At 37.3% G+C, this 21132-nt stretch overlaps 1 protein-coding gene across 1 annotated transcript; it reads right to left on the reverse strand.

Moving 5' to 3' along the window:
* Nucleotides 1–841: 841 nt before the first annotated feature.
* Nucleotides 842–10301, reverse strand: LOC107799315 (ankyrin repeat protein SKIP35). The gene is given in 4 exon segments (XM_016622415.2): nt 842–1948; nt 7261–7693; nt 9532–9554; nt 9556–10301. Coding segments are annotated over 4 exon segments (1809 nt in total). The 5' UTR covers nt 10093–10301; the 3' UTR covers nt 842–1132.
* Between the last annotated feature and the right edge of the window lie 10831 nt (nt 10302–21132).

The raw sequence follows: 21132 nt of genomic DNA on the forward strand, positions 1-21132 counted from the left end.
GGAATAAAAAATAAAAACAAAAACTTTTCGTTAGAAGATGAGTGCTTAATAATGTATCCATTAATAATCTAAATAGTAAAAAATGAATCATGTTAGTAGTGTGTGTGAGAGATGTGGTTTAGATAGTGAAACTTCGAACATATGTTTTTTAACATGTCCTGATTCTCAAAAACTATGGAAAATGAGCCCTATGCATTAACATTGCCTTGATAATGATGAATTTTCTTTATGGTGAAATGATAAGATCAAAATAGCAAAAGATTGTTCTAATTCTGTTAATGTGCTAAATTTGAGTGTAAAGATAATGTGATATATTTTAGTGTACAGATATTGTGACATATTTTGAAGTGTAGAAATCTTGGATGTTATAATATGAATTAATTGAACCTCCAAATAGTGAGGCAAAGGCTTTATTTTACTATAATGAGTTTCTGAATAAAATTATTGCTAATTCTCCGAATGGCAATTTACATAATAAGTAGGAGTTTCTTGAAAACATAATTGCTAATTCTCCGAATGGCAATTTACATAATAAGTAGGAGTTTCTTGAAAACATACTTGCTAATTCTCCGAATGGCCATATACATAATAATTATGAGTTCTCATTAACGTGCTCGAAGATGGAATTTGCTTATATATTGATGCAATGCTACATGTTGATACGAAGAAGGAAAGTATTTGAGTTAGTTGCTATATATGCCCATGGATTCACGACTTAGTTCGTTGGGAATTATTATCATTGCTGAAAGGAGAAAAATGACGATTCGCCGAACGTTCATATCTTGTAGCATATATGTTAAAGACAAGGCTACTTTGGATGTGCATGTAGCTTGTGAAGATATTTGGAACATGTTTTCTTATTTGGACCAAGTTGTTCTTGTATATATTCCTAAAACACCATGGAACTAACAAATATACATGCCCATTTGAGTTACCAGCCCTTCTGAATAGTGAATATACTTCCCTCTGCTTACACACACACATTCAAGTATGCATTTTTCAATAAGAAAATTGACCAACTTTGGAGGCTTCTTCTCTTTTTTCCAACCCAACTATTTGTGTTATTATACTTTGCAACGGGAGAGAGTGTGGAGATGTGAAATTTTCAAAACTTAGAATGTGGAGCATGATGCTAATTATAAGCAGCACTTGATGCATTTAGCAAAAAAGGAGGAAGATGATGCTCTAACACAGCCAATAGTTCTTTCCCTTGGTTTGCCTCTTCCAGTATTACGCCGCCAAGCCTTTTGGCTGCTTCCACGAGCTGTCCCCTAAGTCTTTGAGATAACAAGCAGCCCCCTGCCTTAATACTTTCTCTATACAGTGGCAGGTATGCTATTGCTACCCTCAAGGGCCCAGGAAGATCCTTTAGACAGATGGGACATTCACTCCATTTCACGATACGCACAAGGTTTAAGTAGTGTTCTTGTCCTTGCCTAAGCCCATCGAAGAAAGCAGCTTCCGACCAATGTTCCTGAAGGAAACTCTTCAGATTGGGAGTCACAGCATCATCATCATCAGACTTAGCAATGCTGTCGGCAACAGCATAAGTAGCAACAGGGTCACCGAGGAAGTCTGAATGCAGAAGAAACGCTACCCCATCAAGAGACCCACCGCTTCTTTCACCAGCAGCCTTGAGAATCTCGATGCTGAGGGCAGCAAGAATATGCTGAGGAACGTGCGGAAGGAGATATGCAGCAACTTCAACCTGACTACTGGAGGTCGCAGCTGTGAGGGCTAGACATAGTTCCATGTCTCTGCATCCCCTTTTGACAAACCACTCGACAACCTGTAGGGATCCCCTCTCAGCAGCTCTCATCAGAGGGCCCAAGAAAGCCATTGCATTCCCCTCTTCCACCAAACATTCCATAGTTCCGATTTTACCATAATGGGAAGCAAATCCCAAAGCCAGGTCAACATCAACATCCAAGCTGTTCCTTTGAGCAATCTACAAGAGAACCAAAAGAACCAAAGATGAGAATGACAGACCACATTCCCTCCGAATACACTGGAAAAGAACACAGCAAAAAAAAGTTAACAGAAATATAAAAGGAAAACACATCCTCAAAATTCATGTCCGCCAATCGAAAATACTGAAATCAAGCATAATGAGCAACATAAAGACTAAGACAGATCAGAGTATGACACAAACCCAATTAGACCACCATCCATAGCATTCAAAACCAGGATAACGACAAAGAACTCAAACTTTTAATGACTAACTGTAATCCCCACCAACAATCATGGTATGCAAATAGTGTATCTCTCATGCCAATCATGAAACACCAAACGTATCAAAGTTTCCAACTCCAGACAAGACAGCACTTGAGTGTAGTTTGCAAACATAAAGAAACAAAGATAGTAATTGGATATTATAATTTGAAGCCTGCAGTTCTACTCCCTTCTCTTTGCAACTCACATGAACTCCAAAATTGAAAGGACTAGGCCCTTCATTCCGTTTTCCCCTTTTTTACTTTTAAAAGGGGAAAATTGTGTCACTACGCCAGTACACAATTTAGTGCGGGTCTGCGGGGTTATTTTGAAAAGGAATGACCTATTATTTCCATGAGTAATATGTGAGGATTTACGATCATATAGATGGTGGTACCTAATTTGTTGCCTTGCTTTTACGCTTTTCTTTTGTCTAGTAAACGGCATGATGTCCAATACTAACAGAGGCATGCACTCAACCGTCTTGCAAGATGTGAAGCAGGAAGAACATTGAATTTATCCCTAAATGTTAGGCTTCTGAAACCATGTTGCATTCTTCATAGAGAGAAAGAGGAATTGTTGCTGGTATTGATGGCTAACAAAGGGTAGCTTCACAAGACAAGGATAATGAAGCCACTACATAGGACCACTCAATCCGGAGCAAACCACTTTGACAGCACCCAAAAGTGTGTCCAACAATGAGTCTTTCATTGCTTAAATCAGCTAAATTTTATACCCTCCATCACTCCACTAAAAACCGATAGGAACTAAATCGTAACTTCTAACTTCTTCGTCCAGGGATACAAGACAATTTTCCAAGGAATCCATTAGGTCAAGTTGTCATGAAATTATGAAATTTGAGACAACACAAATACTCTGATGTTCACAATTATATCAAGTTCTTCCATTTTCCTCCTCCTTCCTTTTATCCAATTAAAATTGATTGGTAAGACTTTACACCTAGATTTTAGGTGATTAGTATAAAGCATAAAAGCAAAGCTTTTTTTGGCAAGTACCATACTACATCCTTTTGAAACCACTCAGTAGTTTAAATGCTTTACTAATCTTTGTTGTTGTGTTGAATTATCGTAACTTATCATTTGTATCCTTTGAACCTTCCAATTTGATAGAAAATGTCCTCCACATCTTTTGTTTTGATGGTCCTAAATGTTTCTTCACAGTATAAAATGCCATATACCAGAAAATCCAATTATGTGTACTACCCAACTTGAACTCCCCTTCTATTCAATTTTTTTCTGTGTTCATGCTAGCCTTTGTTCTAACAGTTGCTATGCTACATACTTTACAAGAGAGGGAGGGGGGGGGGGATATGAAAAGGCAATTCATGGTCTTGTCAATTCATTAAGAGACATTTCCAAGGCAATATGAACCCAATATGGCAGGGCTCTCACGAAAGCTGAAGTTAGTTCCTGTTGGGACCGAAATAATCAGGTGTCATGCGAAAGCTAGTAAAGCAAACCTTCAACGACGATAAATCAAACAACATAAGAGAAATCTACCAAAAGAGACACAAACATTTAACGTGGTTCGGTCAACTGGCCTACGTCCACCGTAGAGATGAGCTATCCACTATATAAAAAGAGAATACAAAATATCGAGAGAACAACCTCACGAAGAGGAAACTACAAGTGACTCACTAACACTTGTCCCGTAAAGTTCTCCCCCTAAACACGACTCTCAAGCCCCATGTGGCTACATTATGGATGCTCCTGAATGAGAAGGAAGGATCCTCAATTTATAGAACTCCAAACCTTTTCCTACAAGAAAAGGTATTCGCCAAATATGGAAGATTTGTAATTTCCTTCTACAAGAAGGAAAACCCAATTAAGGTAAACATGTTGCCCTTTCCTTCAACAAATAGGAAAAGAAAAACCCAACTATGGCTACATTGTGGATGCTGCTGAATGAGAAGGAAGGATCCTCAATTTATAAAACTCCAAACATTTTCCTACAAGAAAAGGTACTAGCCAAATATGGAAGATTTGTAATTTCCTTCTACAAGAAGGAAAACCCAATTAAAGTAAACATGTTGCTCTTTCCTTCAACAAATAGGAAAACCAAATATGGTAAGAAAATCAGGACAACTCCTAACAATTCTCCCCTTTGGCCTGAATCTTCTGACAAAATAAACTTGATCCACTTCTTCACATAGCCTTCAATATGTCGCATCTCCAAATCTCCACCACAAAGTTTGTCTCAACGTGCGTAGCACACCGGTCAAATTTCTTAGACAAAAATCATGATTACCGTCAAATAGGTTGCGGCTAGAACTGAATCCGCTAAGATGAACTTGTCTTGAACCTCGCTCTGATACCACTTGTTAGGACCGAAATAATCAGGTGTCATGCGGAAGCTAGTAAAGCAAACATTCAACGACGATAAAACAGACAACAAAAGAGAAATCTACCAAAAGAGACACAAACATTTAACGTGGTTCGGTCAACTGACCTATGTCCACCGCGGAGATGAGCTATCCACTATTATGAAAAGAGAGTACAAAATATCGAGAGAACAACCTCACGAAGAGGAAACTACAAGTGACTCACTAACACTTGTCCCGTAAAGTTCTCCCCCTAAACACGACTCTCAAGTCCCATATGGCTACATTGCGGATGCTCCTGAATGAGAAGGAAGGATCCTCAATTTATAGAACTCCAAACATTTTCCTACAAGAAAAGGTACTAGCCAAATATGGAAGATTTGTAATTTTCTTCTACAAAAAGGAAAACCCAATTAAGGTAAACATGTTGCCCTTTCCTTCAACAAATAGGAAAACCAAATATGGTAAGAAAATCAGGACAATTCCTAACAGTTCCATTAGGCTACGGTAGTCTGCACCTAGTCACACAACTGGACACACCTTTTGCTCCTTAATACTCCCTCCGTTTCAATTTATGTGAACCTATTTCTTTTTTAGTCCGTGCCAAAAAGAATGACCCCTTTCCTTATTTGGAAATATTTTACCTTTATGTAATGATATATAACCACACAAAATATATGTGCCTCATTTTACACCACACAAAAGTCTTCTCTCTTTTCTTAAACTCCGTGCTCAGTCAAATAGGTTCACATAAATTGAAACGGAGAGAGTATTATTGAAGATATAAAGTGAAAAACTGGAAGGATCTCTATAATATATCCATTGACCAAAATAAATCATAAGAGAAGTGCTTTTGTAGATGCTTGAGAAAGAAAGGAATTCATATAAAATATTAGTAAATACATATGTAAAAAGAAGGATACGGAGAAAATGGTCACAAATGTGAGAACTGTGAAAGGCGATGCATGGACGAAAATTAAGGAACTACACCAGAGATCTACCTTGGAGTCATACTTGCTTATGCTTAGAAGAGTAACCAATAGTATACAGGTCCCATGGCGCACGCTATTTACAGATGATATTGTGGTGATTGAAGAAACTAGCAAGGGAATCAATCTAAATTGGGAACTACAGTAAAACACTCCAGAGAGCAGTGGTTATTGATTTTCAGATAAGTAAACACTAGCCTACATTAGGCTAGTGTTTGTCAGTAGCTTTTATTCTGCTCAGAGACTTCTATGTCCATGTAATTGACAAATCTAGAGAAACTCTACTTTTAAAGAGCCTTTATTTTTCTTAATAGATAAATTAATCAGTCTGAAATGAAATGAACCTGAAAAGAGCAGAATGGATACAAAACATTCATATAGTTGGACTCTACTAATTTGAGGTTGAGTCATACTTGATTAAAATAGAGTCAAATTAAAATGTCTCGTCAAATAATTTAAGGTTGAAATTTGACACAAGTTATTATGTGATGATTTACATGCACTTTACCAATCAAGTGATGATTACAGTTGAGAAATCTACAGACCAAGTGAAAGGCCTACACTTTAAAAAATTAGGAAGTCTATACTATGTCCACTTATTCACTTGGATAAGGAATTTTCTTAGCTTCTAATATCGGAACGTTCTTTTCTTTCTGACAAGTGTTTCTCCATTTTTTCTTAATCATCTATATGTTGTATTCACCACGCTTACAGTGTCATATAACATTTTCTTATGGATAACACATTGTAGCAGAAGTTCACTTTACACCTTGGGTCGCTAAAGGTAAAACACTCCCGCCTCATGCTTTACATCTCCGCCTTCAAGACAATGGAACTAGCAGAGGAAACTAACAGTGCGAAGTCGCAATCTATTATCTTACAGCATAGTGCCCCCAAATTTACGAGGTTCAATGGCTTTTTAGTTCCAGTGGGTGAATTCATCACAAAGCACTAACGCAGTGTAGCAACACCTAATAACGCAAAAGCAACAGTTTCAGGGAAGAGGAGTATGCTGAGAACCACACACACACACACAGAAATTTTTTTATATGTATAATGGCTAGAAACTTTAAGGTGTATTCACTGGTATTCTTGTGACAAACATGTGCACTGAAGTGAAAAACAGATGTTAGGGGTTTTGGCCTGGTCCTTCGTAGCCTCCAGAACCCAGAACAATTTCCCATTTTTCTGCCTTTTATTCTGTTACAGACAATAGTGGAATTAACAAGTTCTCATGCAAAAAGCTATTTTTATTAAGGGCCAATAGGGCACTAACCTATTTTTTTTTTTTTTAATAAATAGCACGACCAAAGTAGTTTCAACCTAAGTGTCCCAGCAAGCTAGATAGTCCCAAGTGTCTACTTTCCCTGACGGGGAAGTAAAGCCAGATCCATTATAAGCATTTCTCGTTGAGATTTCAATTTTGTTTTAAGGTGCATATGCATTTTCTTTTATTTATTTACTTTTTTGTATCTACTTATCAAAGTGAAATTTGAACAGATAGAAAGCACTAACAGTGTTTTGTAAGCCCAACCCAAAAACTAAGGCTGAGAATAACAAAAAAGCAAACAGAACATCCATGACAGGTGAAACATCATTACAAAGACAGTCGCAGGAGAATCTTTAGAAAGTACAAATCTGAAAAAGGGGATCGATGCATGCTTCTAAACATAAAACTCAAAGCATAAAACTCCAAAATCCAAATATATATCAATATACCTGCAAAAGAATGCGGACCAGCTCTGTACTCCCAAAGCGTGATGCTTCAAGAAAGCACTGATTGACATTGTCCGCACCCCCTTCCACCAACATGCTGAGCAATCCTTGAATTGCAGTAGCTGAAACTCCTGTTGCCCAGCCAGTATCAAATGAACTAGAGAAGAGTGTAAGCGGAAAGCAAGCTGCATCAAATGCTTCTGTGAAGTCCTTTCCAGTAAGGTGGTTCCCAGCAAGATCCAGAAATGTTTTGAAAGCTGATAACTGCAGTTGTATTTCAATGGCAGAGTTATGCCCAACCCTATACCTCTTTCCTTGGCAGCGGGAATGGTAACCTATACATTTAAGAGCCCATTCAGTGAACTTCTGAACCTTAGCACCAGCTTCAACCTTCAAAACTTCATCTCCATTGCATTCTTGCAGTCGTTCATGCAACCTGCTGAAAGTGGTGGTAAATATGTTAGTTCCACAAACATCTATAAAATAAGACATTAAGGGAAAACGAAAGAAAAACGTTACTTGACCTTGCAGATTATACCAAGGAAATTCCTATATATGAAGAATAAACTTTTCAAACTTTATGTCATCCTATGTATAATAGCAACAAACCAGCAAATGTAGAAAGCTTGCTTGTTTATTTCAATAACAAGAAAATGCAGGTTCTTCATGCCTACATTTTAGCAAATAGTCTAAAAGAGGATTTTCAGCATATAGATTAAACGGAAAAGGGCCTAAAGTACCCTATCGTATGATAAATGGTTTATAAAAGCCCCCCGTCCATCTATCCGTTTGAAAATATATAGAACGTTATTTTTATTTTCAAATTTACCCCTGCGACCAACGGAACTCCATGTGGGCATCTCATTAAATGATGTGGCATTCTTTCATTTGTCCACGTGGTTCAATGGGGCTGACATTGTATTTGGGTATTTTTCGACCCATTAAACCGATCCGACCCACTCCTTTTACCTTATACCCACTCTTTTAACCCTATACCCACATATTTTACTTGTCTTCTTCCCCAATTTTTTTTTTTTTTCTATTATCTCCTTGTCATCACCTCACAAAAACTCCACCTACACCTTCTCCACCACCTCTTACACCATCATCGACGCCATCCCTCCTCCAAAAACAGAAATCAATGGAAAATAACCCAGCTAGCAACATAAAGAACCTAGTTAATGAAGAACGACAAGAACGACTACCGGAAAAATAAAGATCAACATCAACAATGGGGGCTTCGCCGGAAAATTTCTCCGGCCAAAGTGAAGCTCCATTCTTTCCTTCAGTTTTTGAGAGACTTTTCGAGTCACTCAAGAAACTAGCTTAAAGCAACGGACAATTTCAGGCGATTTCGAACAGAAGGGCTCAACTCTGGCTGGTCAATAATATTTTGAGATCTATCCGTCGTTGCCTTTTGTATTAATACTTCGTACCCTTCTCCGGGCTCCGGCAGTATGGAGTGACGGCAGTAGCAAGAAAGAGTTAGATAAAAAATATGGGTTCGATGCTAAGAAAAAGGAGAAAAAGAAAAGCAAAATAGAAAACATAGAAATAAAATAGAAGAAAAAAGAGAGAACTAAGGAAGAAGAAGCCATGGTTGGTTGTCGGTGAAAGGTCCAGAGTTAGAAGATAGGATTGAATAAAACGGGTATAAGGCTCTAAATTGGGGAAGACGACTAGTAAAATATATGGGTATAGGGTTAAAAGAGTGGGTATAAGGTACAAAGAGTGGGTCGGATCGGTTTAATGGGTCGAAAAATACCCAAATACAATGTCAGCCCCATTGAGCCACGTGGACAAATGAAAGAACGCCACATCATTTAATAAGATGCCCACATGGAGTTCCGTTAGTCGCGGGGGTAAATTTGAAAATAAAAATAACGTCCTATATATTTTCAGACGGATAGATGGACGGGGGGCTTTTATAAACCATTTATCATATGATAGGGGTATTTTAGGCCCTTTTCCGTAGATTAAATAACTCAAACAAGAATTCCACAGGTTATTGGAAGCTGAGACACATGCTTCTTTTATATGACTATTGGAGAAAAATACAGAAAAACTATGTCACAGCTATGTATACACTAAGCATCCGTTGGCCAATATCTGGGATGGAAGAAGTCAGATTTCATATAATCTGATACACTGCACTAGAATCCTACTATTTTGACTAGACATGTATAGTTCAGATATGGGGAAAACATTCAATAGCAAATTAAAGACCTTTTCTACTATTCTTTTAAGCATTCAAATATGGGCCAAAGCACTGACCTTTGTGCCATTGCAGTGACAGTATTCCGCGAGGCTCATAGTTCGACTCTGGCAAGCAGAAACACAAGAAGCAAGAAATGAAGTCCTTAGGACAGCCCGAGTGAAGTCAAACGCACCATTACCAATAATCTTCTTAATCAAACCCGTTATCCCATACAACTCCTCTTGACTAGTTAAAAACCAGATTGAATCCAAAGCAATGCATAAAGTGTCATTCAGAGTTTGGGGATCAGCGAGTAGGATCAAACTCTCGGCCAGCTCCCAATCATGGCCGCTCACAGCACCCTGGAACAATCGCCCCAACTCAATCCTATCTTGTCTGCTAAGCTTTTTTTCAGGAACCGATTTCTCATTTTCCGAATCAGAATTTTCTAGCCTTGATTTAATCTTATTAACTCCACAACTACAGCCTCCAGCTATTAAGTCCTTGTAATGTACAAGTGGAGCTTCTCTTGAAAATACCACTTTCCCATTGCTTCCCTCACCTTTCACTTGTACAGTTTCCACTGAACAAATAGTCTCTTCTTCACTAATGTTGGAAGCTGCCTTATCTTCTTCCATATTAACAATTCAACACCCAAAACTGACCAAATACCTCAAAAATCAATTCCTTCCATCTAAGAATTCATCAAAAACTCAAATTTAAGCACACCACAGAAACAAAAAAAAACCCAAAATTTAAAACAACAAGAGATCAAAACCCCATCAAATTGCAGAACTAAAACCCTTCTACAATTACCAAATTAATTTTTTATGAAACATATCTACCAGCAGACCTACAAGGCAAAAGAATCTCATCAGCTACAGAAAAAGAAAAGAATAAAGAACAACAGAAAACAAAAATTCAACAGAGAAATGAAAGCATAGGGAGAATCAGCTTACATAAGAAAAGGAAAAAAGGGAAATATTTCAAGAAAAGAATAGAGTGAAAATCATTGTGGAAGTGAAAATGAAAGAAAGAGAGGAAACAACCTGATATTATTATTATGAGGGGGAGAAATAGAGAAACCCCTCTGCCTCTTCTTTGCCTTGGATGGTTACTGGTTACGAGTATTTTGCCTTTCTCCAAATATTATGCTTCTTTCCCACTCTCTTTTTTCATTTGTTTATTTTATCTTCTTTTTTCTCAACAAGTTTTCATTTGTTTCTGGGGAAATTTTATTTTTGGTCCTTCTTGAATGAATTTTAATTTAATCAAGATCCTTGTGAGGTGATTAGTACTTCTTCGATAAATTTAATGAGACAAAACTTTGAAAATAAAGTCGTCTTTTGATATGGAGTGTTTTACTTTTTATGTCGTCTGAATTAGTCGTTAGTCGGGGCCCAAAAAGAATACTGAATATTAGGGGTGTTCATAAAAATCCGAAAAATCGAATCAAACCGACCAAAGAAACTGATACTTTTTTAATTTGATTTGGTTTGGATTTTGAATTTTAAAAATCGAACAAATATGGTTTGATTTTGTTTTAATAAAAAAATAACCGAAAAAATCGAACCAAATGGACTATAGAAATAGCTATTTAAAATTTATTATTACACACACACACACACACACACATATATATATATATATATATATATATATATATATATATATATATATATATATATATATATATAAATAATTAAATCAAATAGTGATGAATAATTTAAGGACTCAATTAAAATAGATTATTTTTAACATGAAATAGATTCTTGTATTTAGCAAAAGAAAACTACAACTAGAATGAAAGGCAAAGAACTAGATTATTATAATAGAAAAAACTAGACTAAAAGTGCAAACGATTAACATGTGCCATAAAAATTTTAAAAACTTTGCATATATATATATGTCATCTTTAAGAAAAAACTGATAAAAAACCGAAGAACCGATAAAAAGTTAAAAATCAATCGATAAAAAATCGACTTAATTGGTTTGGTTTGATTTGGTTCCAATATTTGAAAAATCGAATTATATAGTTAGATTTCTTTTTAGGAAAAAATCGATCCAAACCGAACCATGAACACTCTTACCTAATATCAAGTGAAACAAAAAAAAATGATCTTCATTCTTTCAATATCTAAGTATTTACCTATTAGTTAATGTATGTGCTTTTTGTTCCTTTATATAAAAAAAATATATATTGACAATAATAAAACGCATGGGTAGATGATTGTTTTAACAGTTACCAATGTTTATTTTTTCTTTGTTATAGGTAGATATTATATTAATGCATAGAATAAACAAGTTGAGCAAAGGTGCTCACAACCTCCTTTACCATCCAACTTGGGAAAAATACTTCCTTCAATAAAGTAATAAGAAATTTAGCTAAATTATGTGCTAGTTTGTTTAAACTTCTAGGAATATAAACAAAATCTACATGATCCAGTAAAGGCGATAGCTTCCAAATATCTTCACAAGTCACTTCTATCTCCCATGAAATAGTAATTTTTTTAAATCATATCAACAACACTCTTTGCATCTGATAGTATCTTTACCTTCTTCCAATCATTCATGATTGCACGTTCAAGAGCAATTCTTGTAGCAAGTGCTTCAACTATTATGGCTTTTCCCATAGACTACATTGGATATTTATATGCATGAAGCAGTTTTCCAAGGTTATCCATAGCCACAACATCAATAATTGCACGTGTAGCATCTACTTGTAAACTTGCATCCGTAAATAATATGTACTATCTTGGTGGTTTGTCCTTTGGGCCGCTAAGCAAATCATATTTTGAGGAAAAGTAGATGAGTAAGTAGCCAAGCTATCCTTATAATCATAATAATTAAATAGTGACTTACAAATAATATCAATCAGTTCAAACCTATCATAATTAAAATATCATGCATCCTAGCTTTGCATATTTGCCACATAATATTAACACTTAAATTTAATAACTCTAACGACTCGGGATATTGCCTAGTATTAGAAATCATTGTATACTACCTGTCATGACCCAAATTTTACATATCGTGATGGCGCCTATTACAGTACTAGGCAAGTCGATAATCACAATTAACTACGCCTTTTAAATTGAAAACATGAAGAAATAAGTTTAATAGGGAAAAATCTCATAAATAACCGATAAGAATAGCTGCGACTCAAATACAAAATTCCCAAAATCGGGGTGTCACTAAGTACATGAGCTACTAAGTATCAATACAGTCTAAATCTCTAATACAACCGTCTGAAAGATAGAACAGTATAGAATAAAACTGAAAAGAAGGAGAGTCGAGGTCTGCGGGCATCAAAGCAGCTACCTCAAATGTCTCCTAGCAGATACTGCTCTAAGTCTAGCAACCACCGGGTTCAGATGTACCTAGATTTGTACATGAAGTACAGAGTATAGTATGAGTACAACCGACTCAATGTACTCAATAAGTAATAGGACTAACCTTGGGTTGAAATCGGTGATGAGCTCAAATAGGTACAATCCAAATCTAGATAATAACAGGACATATATGACAGAAAAATGACAGTAATAACTCAAAGAAATCTCATAATCAGTTGTACACATAACAGAAATATAGACATGCTTTTAAGTTCAACAGTTTAGGCTCAATACTAATAAAATATGCCAAGTATAGTTAGCATGATGAATATTACATCTCTATGTCTACATGTCAAATATGCATGTCACGTGTAATGCAACACAGTGATAAACTCATATACTCATGCTCTCAGAGTATTCAACCTTACTCAGCACGCTCATTCGCTCTGCACTCTCAATCACTCGGCACTCATCGGTACTCGTGCTCACTACTGACATGTCAGACTCTGGAGGGGTGGATCCTACCCAAGCGCTAATATAAGCCAACATGGCATGCTGCGGCGTGCAGCCCGATCCCATCATGAATCAATAAAGCCTGCTACGGTGTGCAACCCGATCCCATAAATATCACTCACAATCAGGCCTTTGGCCTCAACTCAGTCATCAATCTCTCCAGTCTCCTGGGCTCACAAATCTCATGCCAATCAGCCCAAACAATGATACATGATGTAACAATAAATAATAACAAAGACTGAGATATGACATGCAAATGATAAATGTGACTGACTACATAATTGCAATTTAAGCAAATAACTCAACAGCAGAAATGACCTCGATAGGTCCCAACAATACCAACATATAGCCTAAACATGATTTCTAACATGGATCACATCTCAATTTCTCTAACACATGGAAATTACATGAATAACAACAAGATTTTATAACTATACAGTACCACAGAATCAATCCAATCACAATTACCATGGTGTACACCCACACACCCGTCACCTAGCATGTGTGTCACCTCAACACCAACTACATAGCACGTAGTTTAGGGATTCATACCCTCAGTACCAAGTTTAGAAATGTTACTTACTTCAAACCACGCAAATCCCTACTCCAACAAGCCCTTGAATCATGAATCAGCCTCCGAACGACTCAAATCTAGCCACAAACAACTTAATACAATCAATACAAGCTATAGAAATTGATTTCATACGATAAAGCTAAGTTCTTTAACCAAAGTCAAAAAGACAACCCTGAGCCCACGTCTCGAAATCTGACAAAATTTATAAAATCCAAACGTTCATTCAATAACGAGTGCAACCATACCAAAATCATCCAATTCCGACCTCAAATCACTTTTCAAATCCTCAAAATATAGTTTATGAAGTTTCAACAATTTTTTCCCAACTTTGTCAACCCAAAACACTAATTAAATGGTAAAAACAATGATAGATTAATGTATATTAACCAAATCCGAGTTAGAATCACTTACCCCAATCAACTCCTTGAAAATTCCTTCAAGAATCGTCCAAAACCGAGGTCTCTAGCTTAAAATGTGAAAAAATGGGTCCAAACCCTCGATTTTGAGATTAAATATTAGCTACTTAAGGGTTCCTCTTCGCGAACGCGGAAAATGCCTCACGTTCGCGAAGCACAAAAATTGCCAACTAACAAAACCTCATACGCAAAGGCGATTCCCAGGTCGCGAACGTGATGCTTCACAATGCCCTGCCTACGCGAATGCGTCTCTGTGACCTCGAAAGCAAAGGCTTAAGGCCTGCTGCCCAAGCCGGCCTCATCCTTCTACGCGAACGCGACACTACTTTCACGATCGCAATGCACAGCCCCTCTTAATCTTAGTGAACACATCGCCTTCTTCGCGAATGTGAAAAATAAAACCATTTGCCACCTAGGAACACTACGTGAACACGACCATGATGTCGCGATGAAGGACACACCATATATCAGATCAACAGTTCAATAAGACCAAAATGAAGTCGAACTTCGTCCAAATCACATCTGAGGCCCCCGGGACCCAATCTAAACATACCAACAAGTCCTAAAATATGATATAAACTTAGTTGAGGCCTCAACTCACATCAAACAACATTAAAAATATGAATTGCACCCCAATTCAAGCATAATAAAACTAATGGATTTCCAACTTCTACAATCGATGCCGAAACATATCAAACCAACTCCTATTGACTTGAAATTTTTCACACAAGTCATAAATGATACAACAGACCTATTTTAACTTTTGAAACCAAAATTTGAGCCAGGTAACAACAAAGTCAACTCTCGATCAAACTTCTCAACTCTCCAAACTTCAACTTTTCCAACTTTCGCCAATTCTAGCCAAAATCATCTATGGACCTCCAAATCAATATTTGGACACACTCCTAAGTCCAAAACACTATACGGAGCTATCGAAACCATCAAAACTCCATTCCAAAGTCATTTACATATACGCCAACATCCGATCAACTCTTTCGACTTAGGCTTCCAACCTTGGGACTAAGTGTCCCAATCCATTTCGAAACATCCCTGGAAACCAAACCAACCGCCCCAGCAAGTCATATAATAACAAACAAACATAAAATAAGCAATAAATTGGGGAACAGGCTTACAATAATTAAAATGACCGACTGGGTCGTTACACCACCAAACTGAAAAATGATTAATTTTTTTCGAGTCAAGCTAGTTTATAAGATTTAGTTTCCACACTAGTTGAAAATATGGATATCTAAAAATCATATGTTCGACATCCTTGCTTACGGAACCACATATCTTACATGTTCTTTCCATACTTGATATTTTTGAGCAGGATTACTACTTACTGGTAAGGAATTAGTAATATAGTTTCTAAGAAAATGCTTGAGTTTATGTTTAACTTCGAACCTCCATAGAGAATCCCATAGCAATTTAGGAAACGAATGATAACTAGTTCAGCATCTAATCTACTATCAGGATTCCTACTAAATATTTGTTTTGCTAAATAGTAGCCTGATTTAAGTTTATAATTGTTCGATTTTGTATAGTGCCATATTAGTTTATCTATTGTTCCTATAAAGGAAATAGGAATATATAATATAGTATGTACATCGTCTCGCTCAAAATTAGCGAAAAAGTTGATGTTGGGCATATTTGTGTATGTTTTGATTTATTGTACTCACATTTTTATCGCTCTTTTGTTATATTTTGTATTGGATACACATAATATTATGTAATTATAGAGATTATGCTAATTGATTGATATTTAGTGAATTGGGATAAGTTTGAATTTAAAAGGAAGAAAATTTCTGAAAGTTGGTGTGTTCGCATGAGCTTTGTTCTAATGTTTACCCGTAAAATTGTACAATTGAATTTGTAATGTGGTTTATAGATACGTGAATTATTTTGATCGAGAAATATGAAATAAATAAGAACAGAAAAAAGATTACAAAAGATAACTCAAAGGAAACACAAGCCTGACTATGAATTTAGCTTTTCCGATAGTAGTAACCAGAATACAACAATAACATACCCAGTATTATCCCACACAGGTGGGGTCTGGGGAGGGTAGTATGTACGCAGACCTTACCCCTACCTTGTGAGGATAGAAAGGTTATTTTCAATAGACCCTTGGCTCATGAAAGCATAAACATCACATTAATGAGAATATAGACAAGAAGGGACAGTACCAAAAAGCAATATAAAAGCAGAATAAAAACAACAAGACAGTAAGGTGATCAACAATGAAAGAAAACAACGGTTAGTCATAAAAACCTACTACCAATAGAAAGTGAAAATGTGTGCCAATACTACTATTATGAACACTCTAGACTACCTACTCTACTACCCTAATCCTCGACCTCCATATCTTCCTATCAAGGGTCATGTCTTCGGTCAGTTGAAGTTGCGCCATGTTTTGCCTAATCACCTCTCCCCACATCTTCTTTGGCCTACCTCCACCTCTCTGTAGGCCCTCTAATGTCAACCTCTCACACCTCCTGATTGAGTCGTCTGTGCTCTTCCTCCTCACATGATCAAACCACCTAAGTCGTGCTTCCCGCATCTTGTCCTCATTAGGGTCCACACCCACCTTGTCACAAATAACCTCATTTCTGATCCTATCTAACCTGGTGTGCCTGCACATCCATCTCAATATCCTCATCTCTACTACCTTCATAATCTGGACATGAGCAATCTTGACTGGCCAACACTCAGCCCTATACGACATTGTTGGTCTAACCACCACTCTCTAGAACTTAATCTTAAGTTTCGGTGGTACCTTCTTGTCATATAAAAAATTGGAAGCGAGTCTCCATTTCATCCATTCTACCCCAATATGATGGGTGACATCTTCATCAATCTCCCCATCCCCCTAAATAATAGACCCAAGGTACTTAAAACTCCCTCTCTTAGGGATGACCTGCGAGTCCAGCCTCACCTTCCCTTCCCCGCCTTGAGTCTCGCCACTGAGCTTACACTCTAAGTATTCTTTCTTAGTCATGCTCAACTTGAAACCTTTAGATTCCAAGTTCTTCCTCCATACCTCTAATTGTGCATTCACACCATCTTGCATTTCATCAATCAATATAAAATCATCTGCAAATAGCATGCACCACGACACCTCCCCTTGGATGTGGTGCGTCAGTACATCCATCACCAGAGCAAAAAAAAGGGCTTAGTGTCGACCCCTGATGCAACCCCATCATGATCAGAAAATGGTCCGAGTCCCCACCCACCGTCCTCACTCGGGTCTATACACCATCATATATTTACTTAATCAGCCTAACATAGGCAAACAGTACACCTTTAGCCTCCAAACATCTTCACAAACCTCCATCAGAACTTTATCGTGCGCCTTTTCTAAGTTGGTGGACACCATATGCAAGTCCTTCTTTCTCTCCCTATATTGCTCCATCAATCTTCTAACAAGGTGGATGGCTTCTGTAGTTAAACAACCTGGCATAAATCCGAACTGGTTCTCGGAAATAGATATACTCCTCCTCACCCTTAGCTCTACCACTCTCTCCCAGACTTTCATAGTATAGCTAAGCAGCTTGATACCCTGATAGTTATTGCAATTTTAGATATCACCATTGTTCTTGTATACAGAAACCATCGTGCTCCACCTCCATTATTCGGGCATCTTCTTCGTTCTAAAAAGGACATTAAATAACCTAGTAAGCCATTCCAAGCCTGCCTTGCCCGCACTCTTCCAAAACTCCACCGGGATTTCATATGGCCCGGTCGCTTTGCCCCTGCTCATCTTACGAATAACCCCCTCCACTTTATCAACTCTAATCTGCCTATAATACCCAAAGTCACAACAACTCCCGGAGAGTTCCAAATCACCCAGTATAATGCTCATGCCCCCTCCTCGTTAAAGAGACTATGGAAGTAGGTCTGCCATCTCTCACGGATAAGCCCCTCATCCAACAAATCTCTACCTTCTTCGTCCTTGATGCACTTCACTTGGTCCAAGTCACGCTCCTTACTTTCTCGCACCTTGGCTAACCTGAACAACCTCTTATCCCCACCTCGACCCTCAAGTTCCTCATACAAATGACTAAAAGCTGCAGTCTTGGCTGCCGTAACTCTAGCTTTGCCTCTTTCTTAGCCAACTTATAATTCTCCCTATTCGCCCTCTTCTCCTTCTCATCTACACTTTTCACTATCTTCAGATACGCCGCTTTCTTAGTTTCCACTTTTCCTTGCGCCTCTCCATTCCACCACAAGTCTGCCTTGTGACCACCAGAGTAACCCTTTGAGACCCCTAATACCTATGATAATATTAATCAGAATAATATTAAGAAAAAAATAAAGAGAGCAATTTGATAGAGTAAGAGCTGATTTGAGCTTTTGCATATAGAATATTTTCTGTCCCTCAATGGATATAAATTCTCCTATTTATAGCTCTATTCAGGAAGACAAGATCCACAAATCAAGCTTTTCTTGAATGAGAATATAACTGCCATTGATGGCTTCATAATGATTGGTTATTAATACAGAGATTGTTTGTAATGACTTCTCATTGAATGTTATCTTTTCCTGCCAATGTCTTCTTTTCAAATCTTCGTTCACGATTCCAGCGCCTTCGAAACTTATTCTACATCGGGCACATGCTCGTATCCGATGCCAACTATTTGCTGACTCACATATTACATGTCTTTAGTTCCACGTGTCATCTCATCATTCATCTGCCTGTTGCTAACCAATTTTAATTACTTTTCGTTGAGAAAACTTTGTGTTACCAGGAAGTAGATAAGACCCGTTTTCTTGGTGGGAAATTTCTGAACGGTTTCTGACACTTGAAAGGACGCACGTCTCGTTGCATTTAACGACCCGAACACGTGTTACCCCATGATTCCACAAATATTTTCGCCAATTTTCAAGGTAATCATGACCATGAATTTTGCCGTCTATAAACTTTTCCACTACTCATCACTTTTATTCTTCACTTTTACAAAATTCTTCGTCTTCTTCTTCGAATTTCCTTAGAACCCTACTACAAACTCCATTTTCTCGATAAAAATTTCACTACTCAAATTCCTTATCACCATGTCTTCTACTACCGTTGTTCTCGAAAACTTTAGCCTTCTCTTCGGTGGTGGCCCTAAAAAGAACAAAATGAAAGAAGTCGATGCTGACTCCGAGCCTCCTACCGCTAACACCATCATACCTATTCAACTTAATACCCAGTTAGACATTTAAGTCCAAAAGGAACCTATTAATCCCAAAAGTGATAGAAGCTGGCATGTCGTATGTATCCTTCTTCCATTCGCTTTGTTAACATTCTCGTCGTAAATGAACATTGAGATTGGAATGATATCGAAATCTTCGCCCCCAATGAGGAGGAAAGGATCACCTTTAGTAAGGTTCATGTATATTTATACATACCCTTTTACTTTGAAGTTGGATAAGGAAATTGATCCCATAATTTTTGAACTTTGCCACCCTTACCAAGTATGTATGGCTCAAGTGAGTCCATCGATATGACGTACGGTGGCCTGCCTTCGAAAATTGTGCTCTGAATAATCGGGAGCTGAAGAGGAAGCTGAAGAAGAAGATAAAAAAAGGATGAAGGCCTTGGTACAGATGTAGAACAACCTTCATCTGCAAATGAAGCCAAAAACACTTCTCTTCCTCCGGACTTCGCAGGCGAAAACAACTGATGTATATTGTTTTTTAACCTTTGTATTTATGCCCAAACTTACTTATTGAGTTTGGAAATCTAAGTAATGAATGAAATATTTTGCTTAGTTATTGTGCAAAAAATATTCCTTTTACTTAATTGATAAAGCTTGGATTGTTTTTACATCCAATAACTTTTAATCCCGGGCATTCATACTTCCGGAATCTACCCTTTGACTATGAGAGTTTCATAAGAGAGGGCTCTTATATTTGCAGCGATCTTGAAGAGGACGTCTCCTGTTTATTCCGACACAAGTATTTGAAGTTAATTAACTTTCAAACGGAAAATAATTTAACATATCATCTGGACAAGAAATAAGATAAAAACAAAAGGATTTTGATTTATTCCTTCCATCTTTAAAAGTACATTTACATAAATATTCATTTGCTTAAGTAAATAAAGTTGTCAATATATATGGCTAACTTGTACAACTTATTTCTACGGGGCTGATCATGTAGTCCCCGATCTTGATAAGATTTTCCCCCGGTTTTAATAGTCCCCGATCTTCATGACACTTTTGGTGGTTTAATAAGAAATAGCTCCCCCAGTGTTTCGATGACCCTTTCTTCGTAGTATGCTTTACATTGCTGTCTCATTAAAACCTTGCATGAAAAATCCATCTGGGACAAAAACTGGACGAAGGGAAAAAGAGTGCAGCACATACTTTCAATATTAGTAAGGATCTCTAGCAGTAATACATTTTGAGGTGAGTCACATTCCAATTGATCGGCAATTTAACTCGATCTCAATTTTCCAATTGATATGAACCTTTATCGGTTATATCTGAAAACCGGTAAGGTCCTTCCCATGTTTGTCCCAACTTCCCGGTATTAACCTCTCAGGTATTTTGAGTTACCTTTCTCAAAACCAAATCTCTCACTTTAAAATATTGAAGATTTGCTCTGCAGTTGTAATGTCTCTCCATTCTTTACTTTTGTGCCACCATTCTCACATATGCCATATTTCGATGTTCTTTGAGCAGATCCAACTTAATCAGCATTACTTCATTATTTACTTCTTTGTTCGCCCAAGAATACATTATAGTCAGTTCCCAATATCCACTGGGATCAAAGCTTCCGCACCATACACAAGTGAAAATGGTGTTTCACCCATGCTCGACTTCACCGTTGTTCGATATGTCCATAACACACCTGGTA

The sequence above is a fragment of the Nicotiana tabacum genome, chromosome 8, assembly GCF_000715075.1.
Source record: "Nicotiana tabacum cultivar K326 chromosome 8, ASM71507v2, whole genome shotgun sequence".
NCBI lineage: Eukaryota > Viridiplantae > Streptophyta > Magnoliopsida > Solanales > Solanaceae > Nicotiana > Nicotiana tabacum.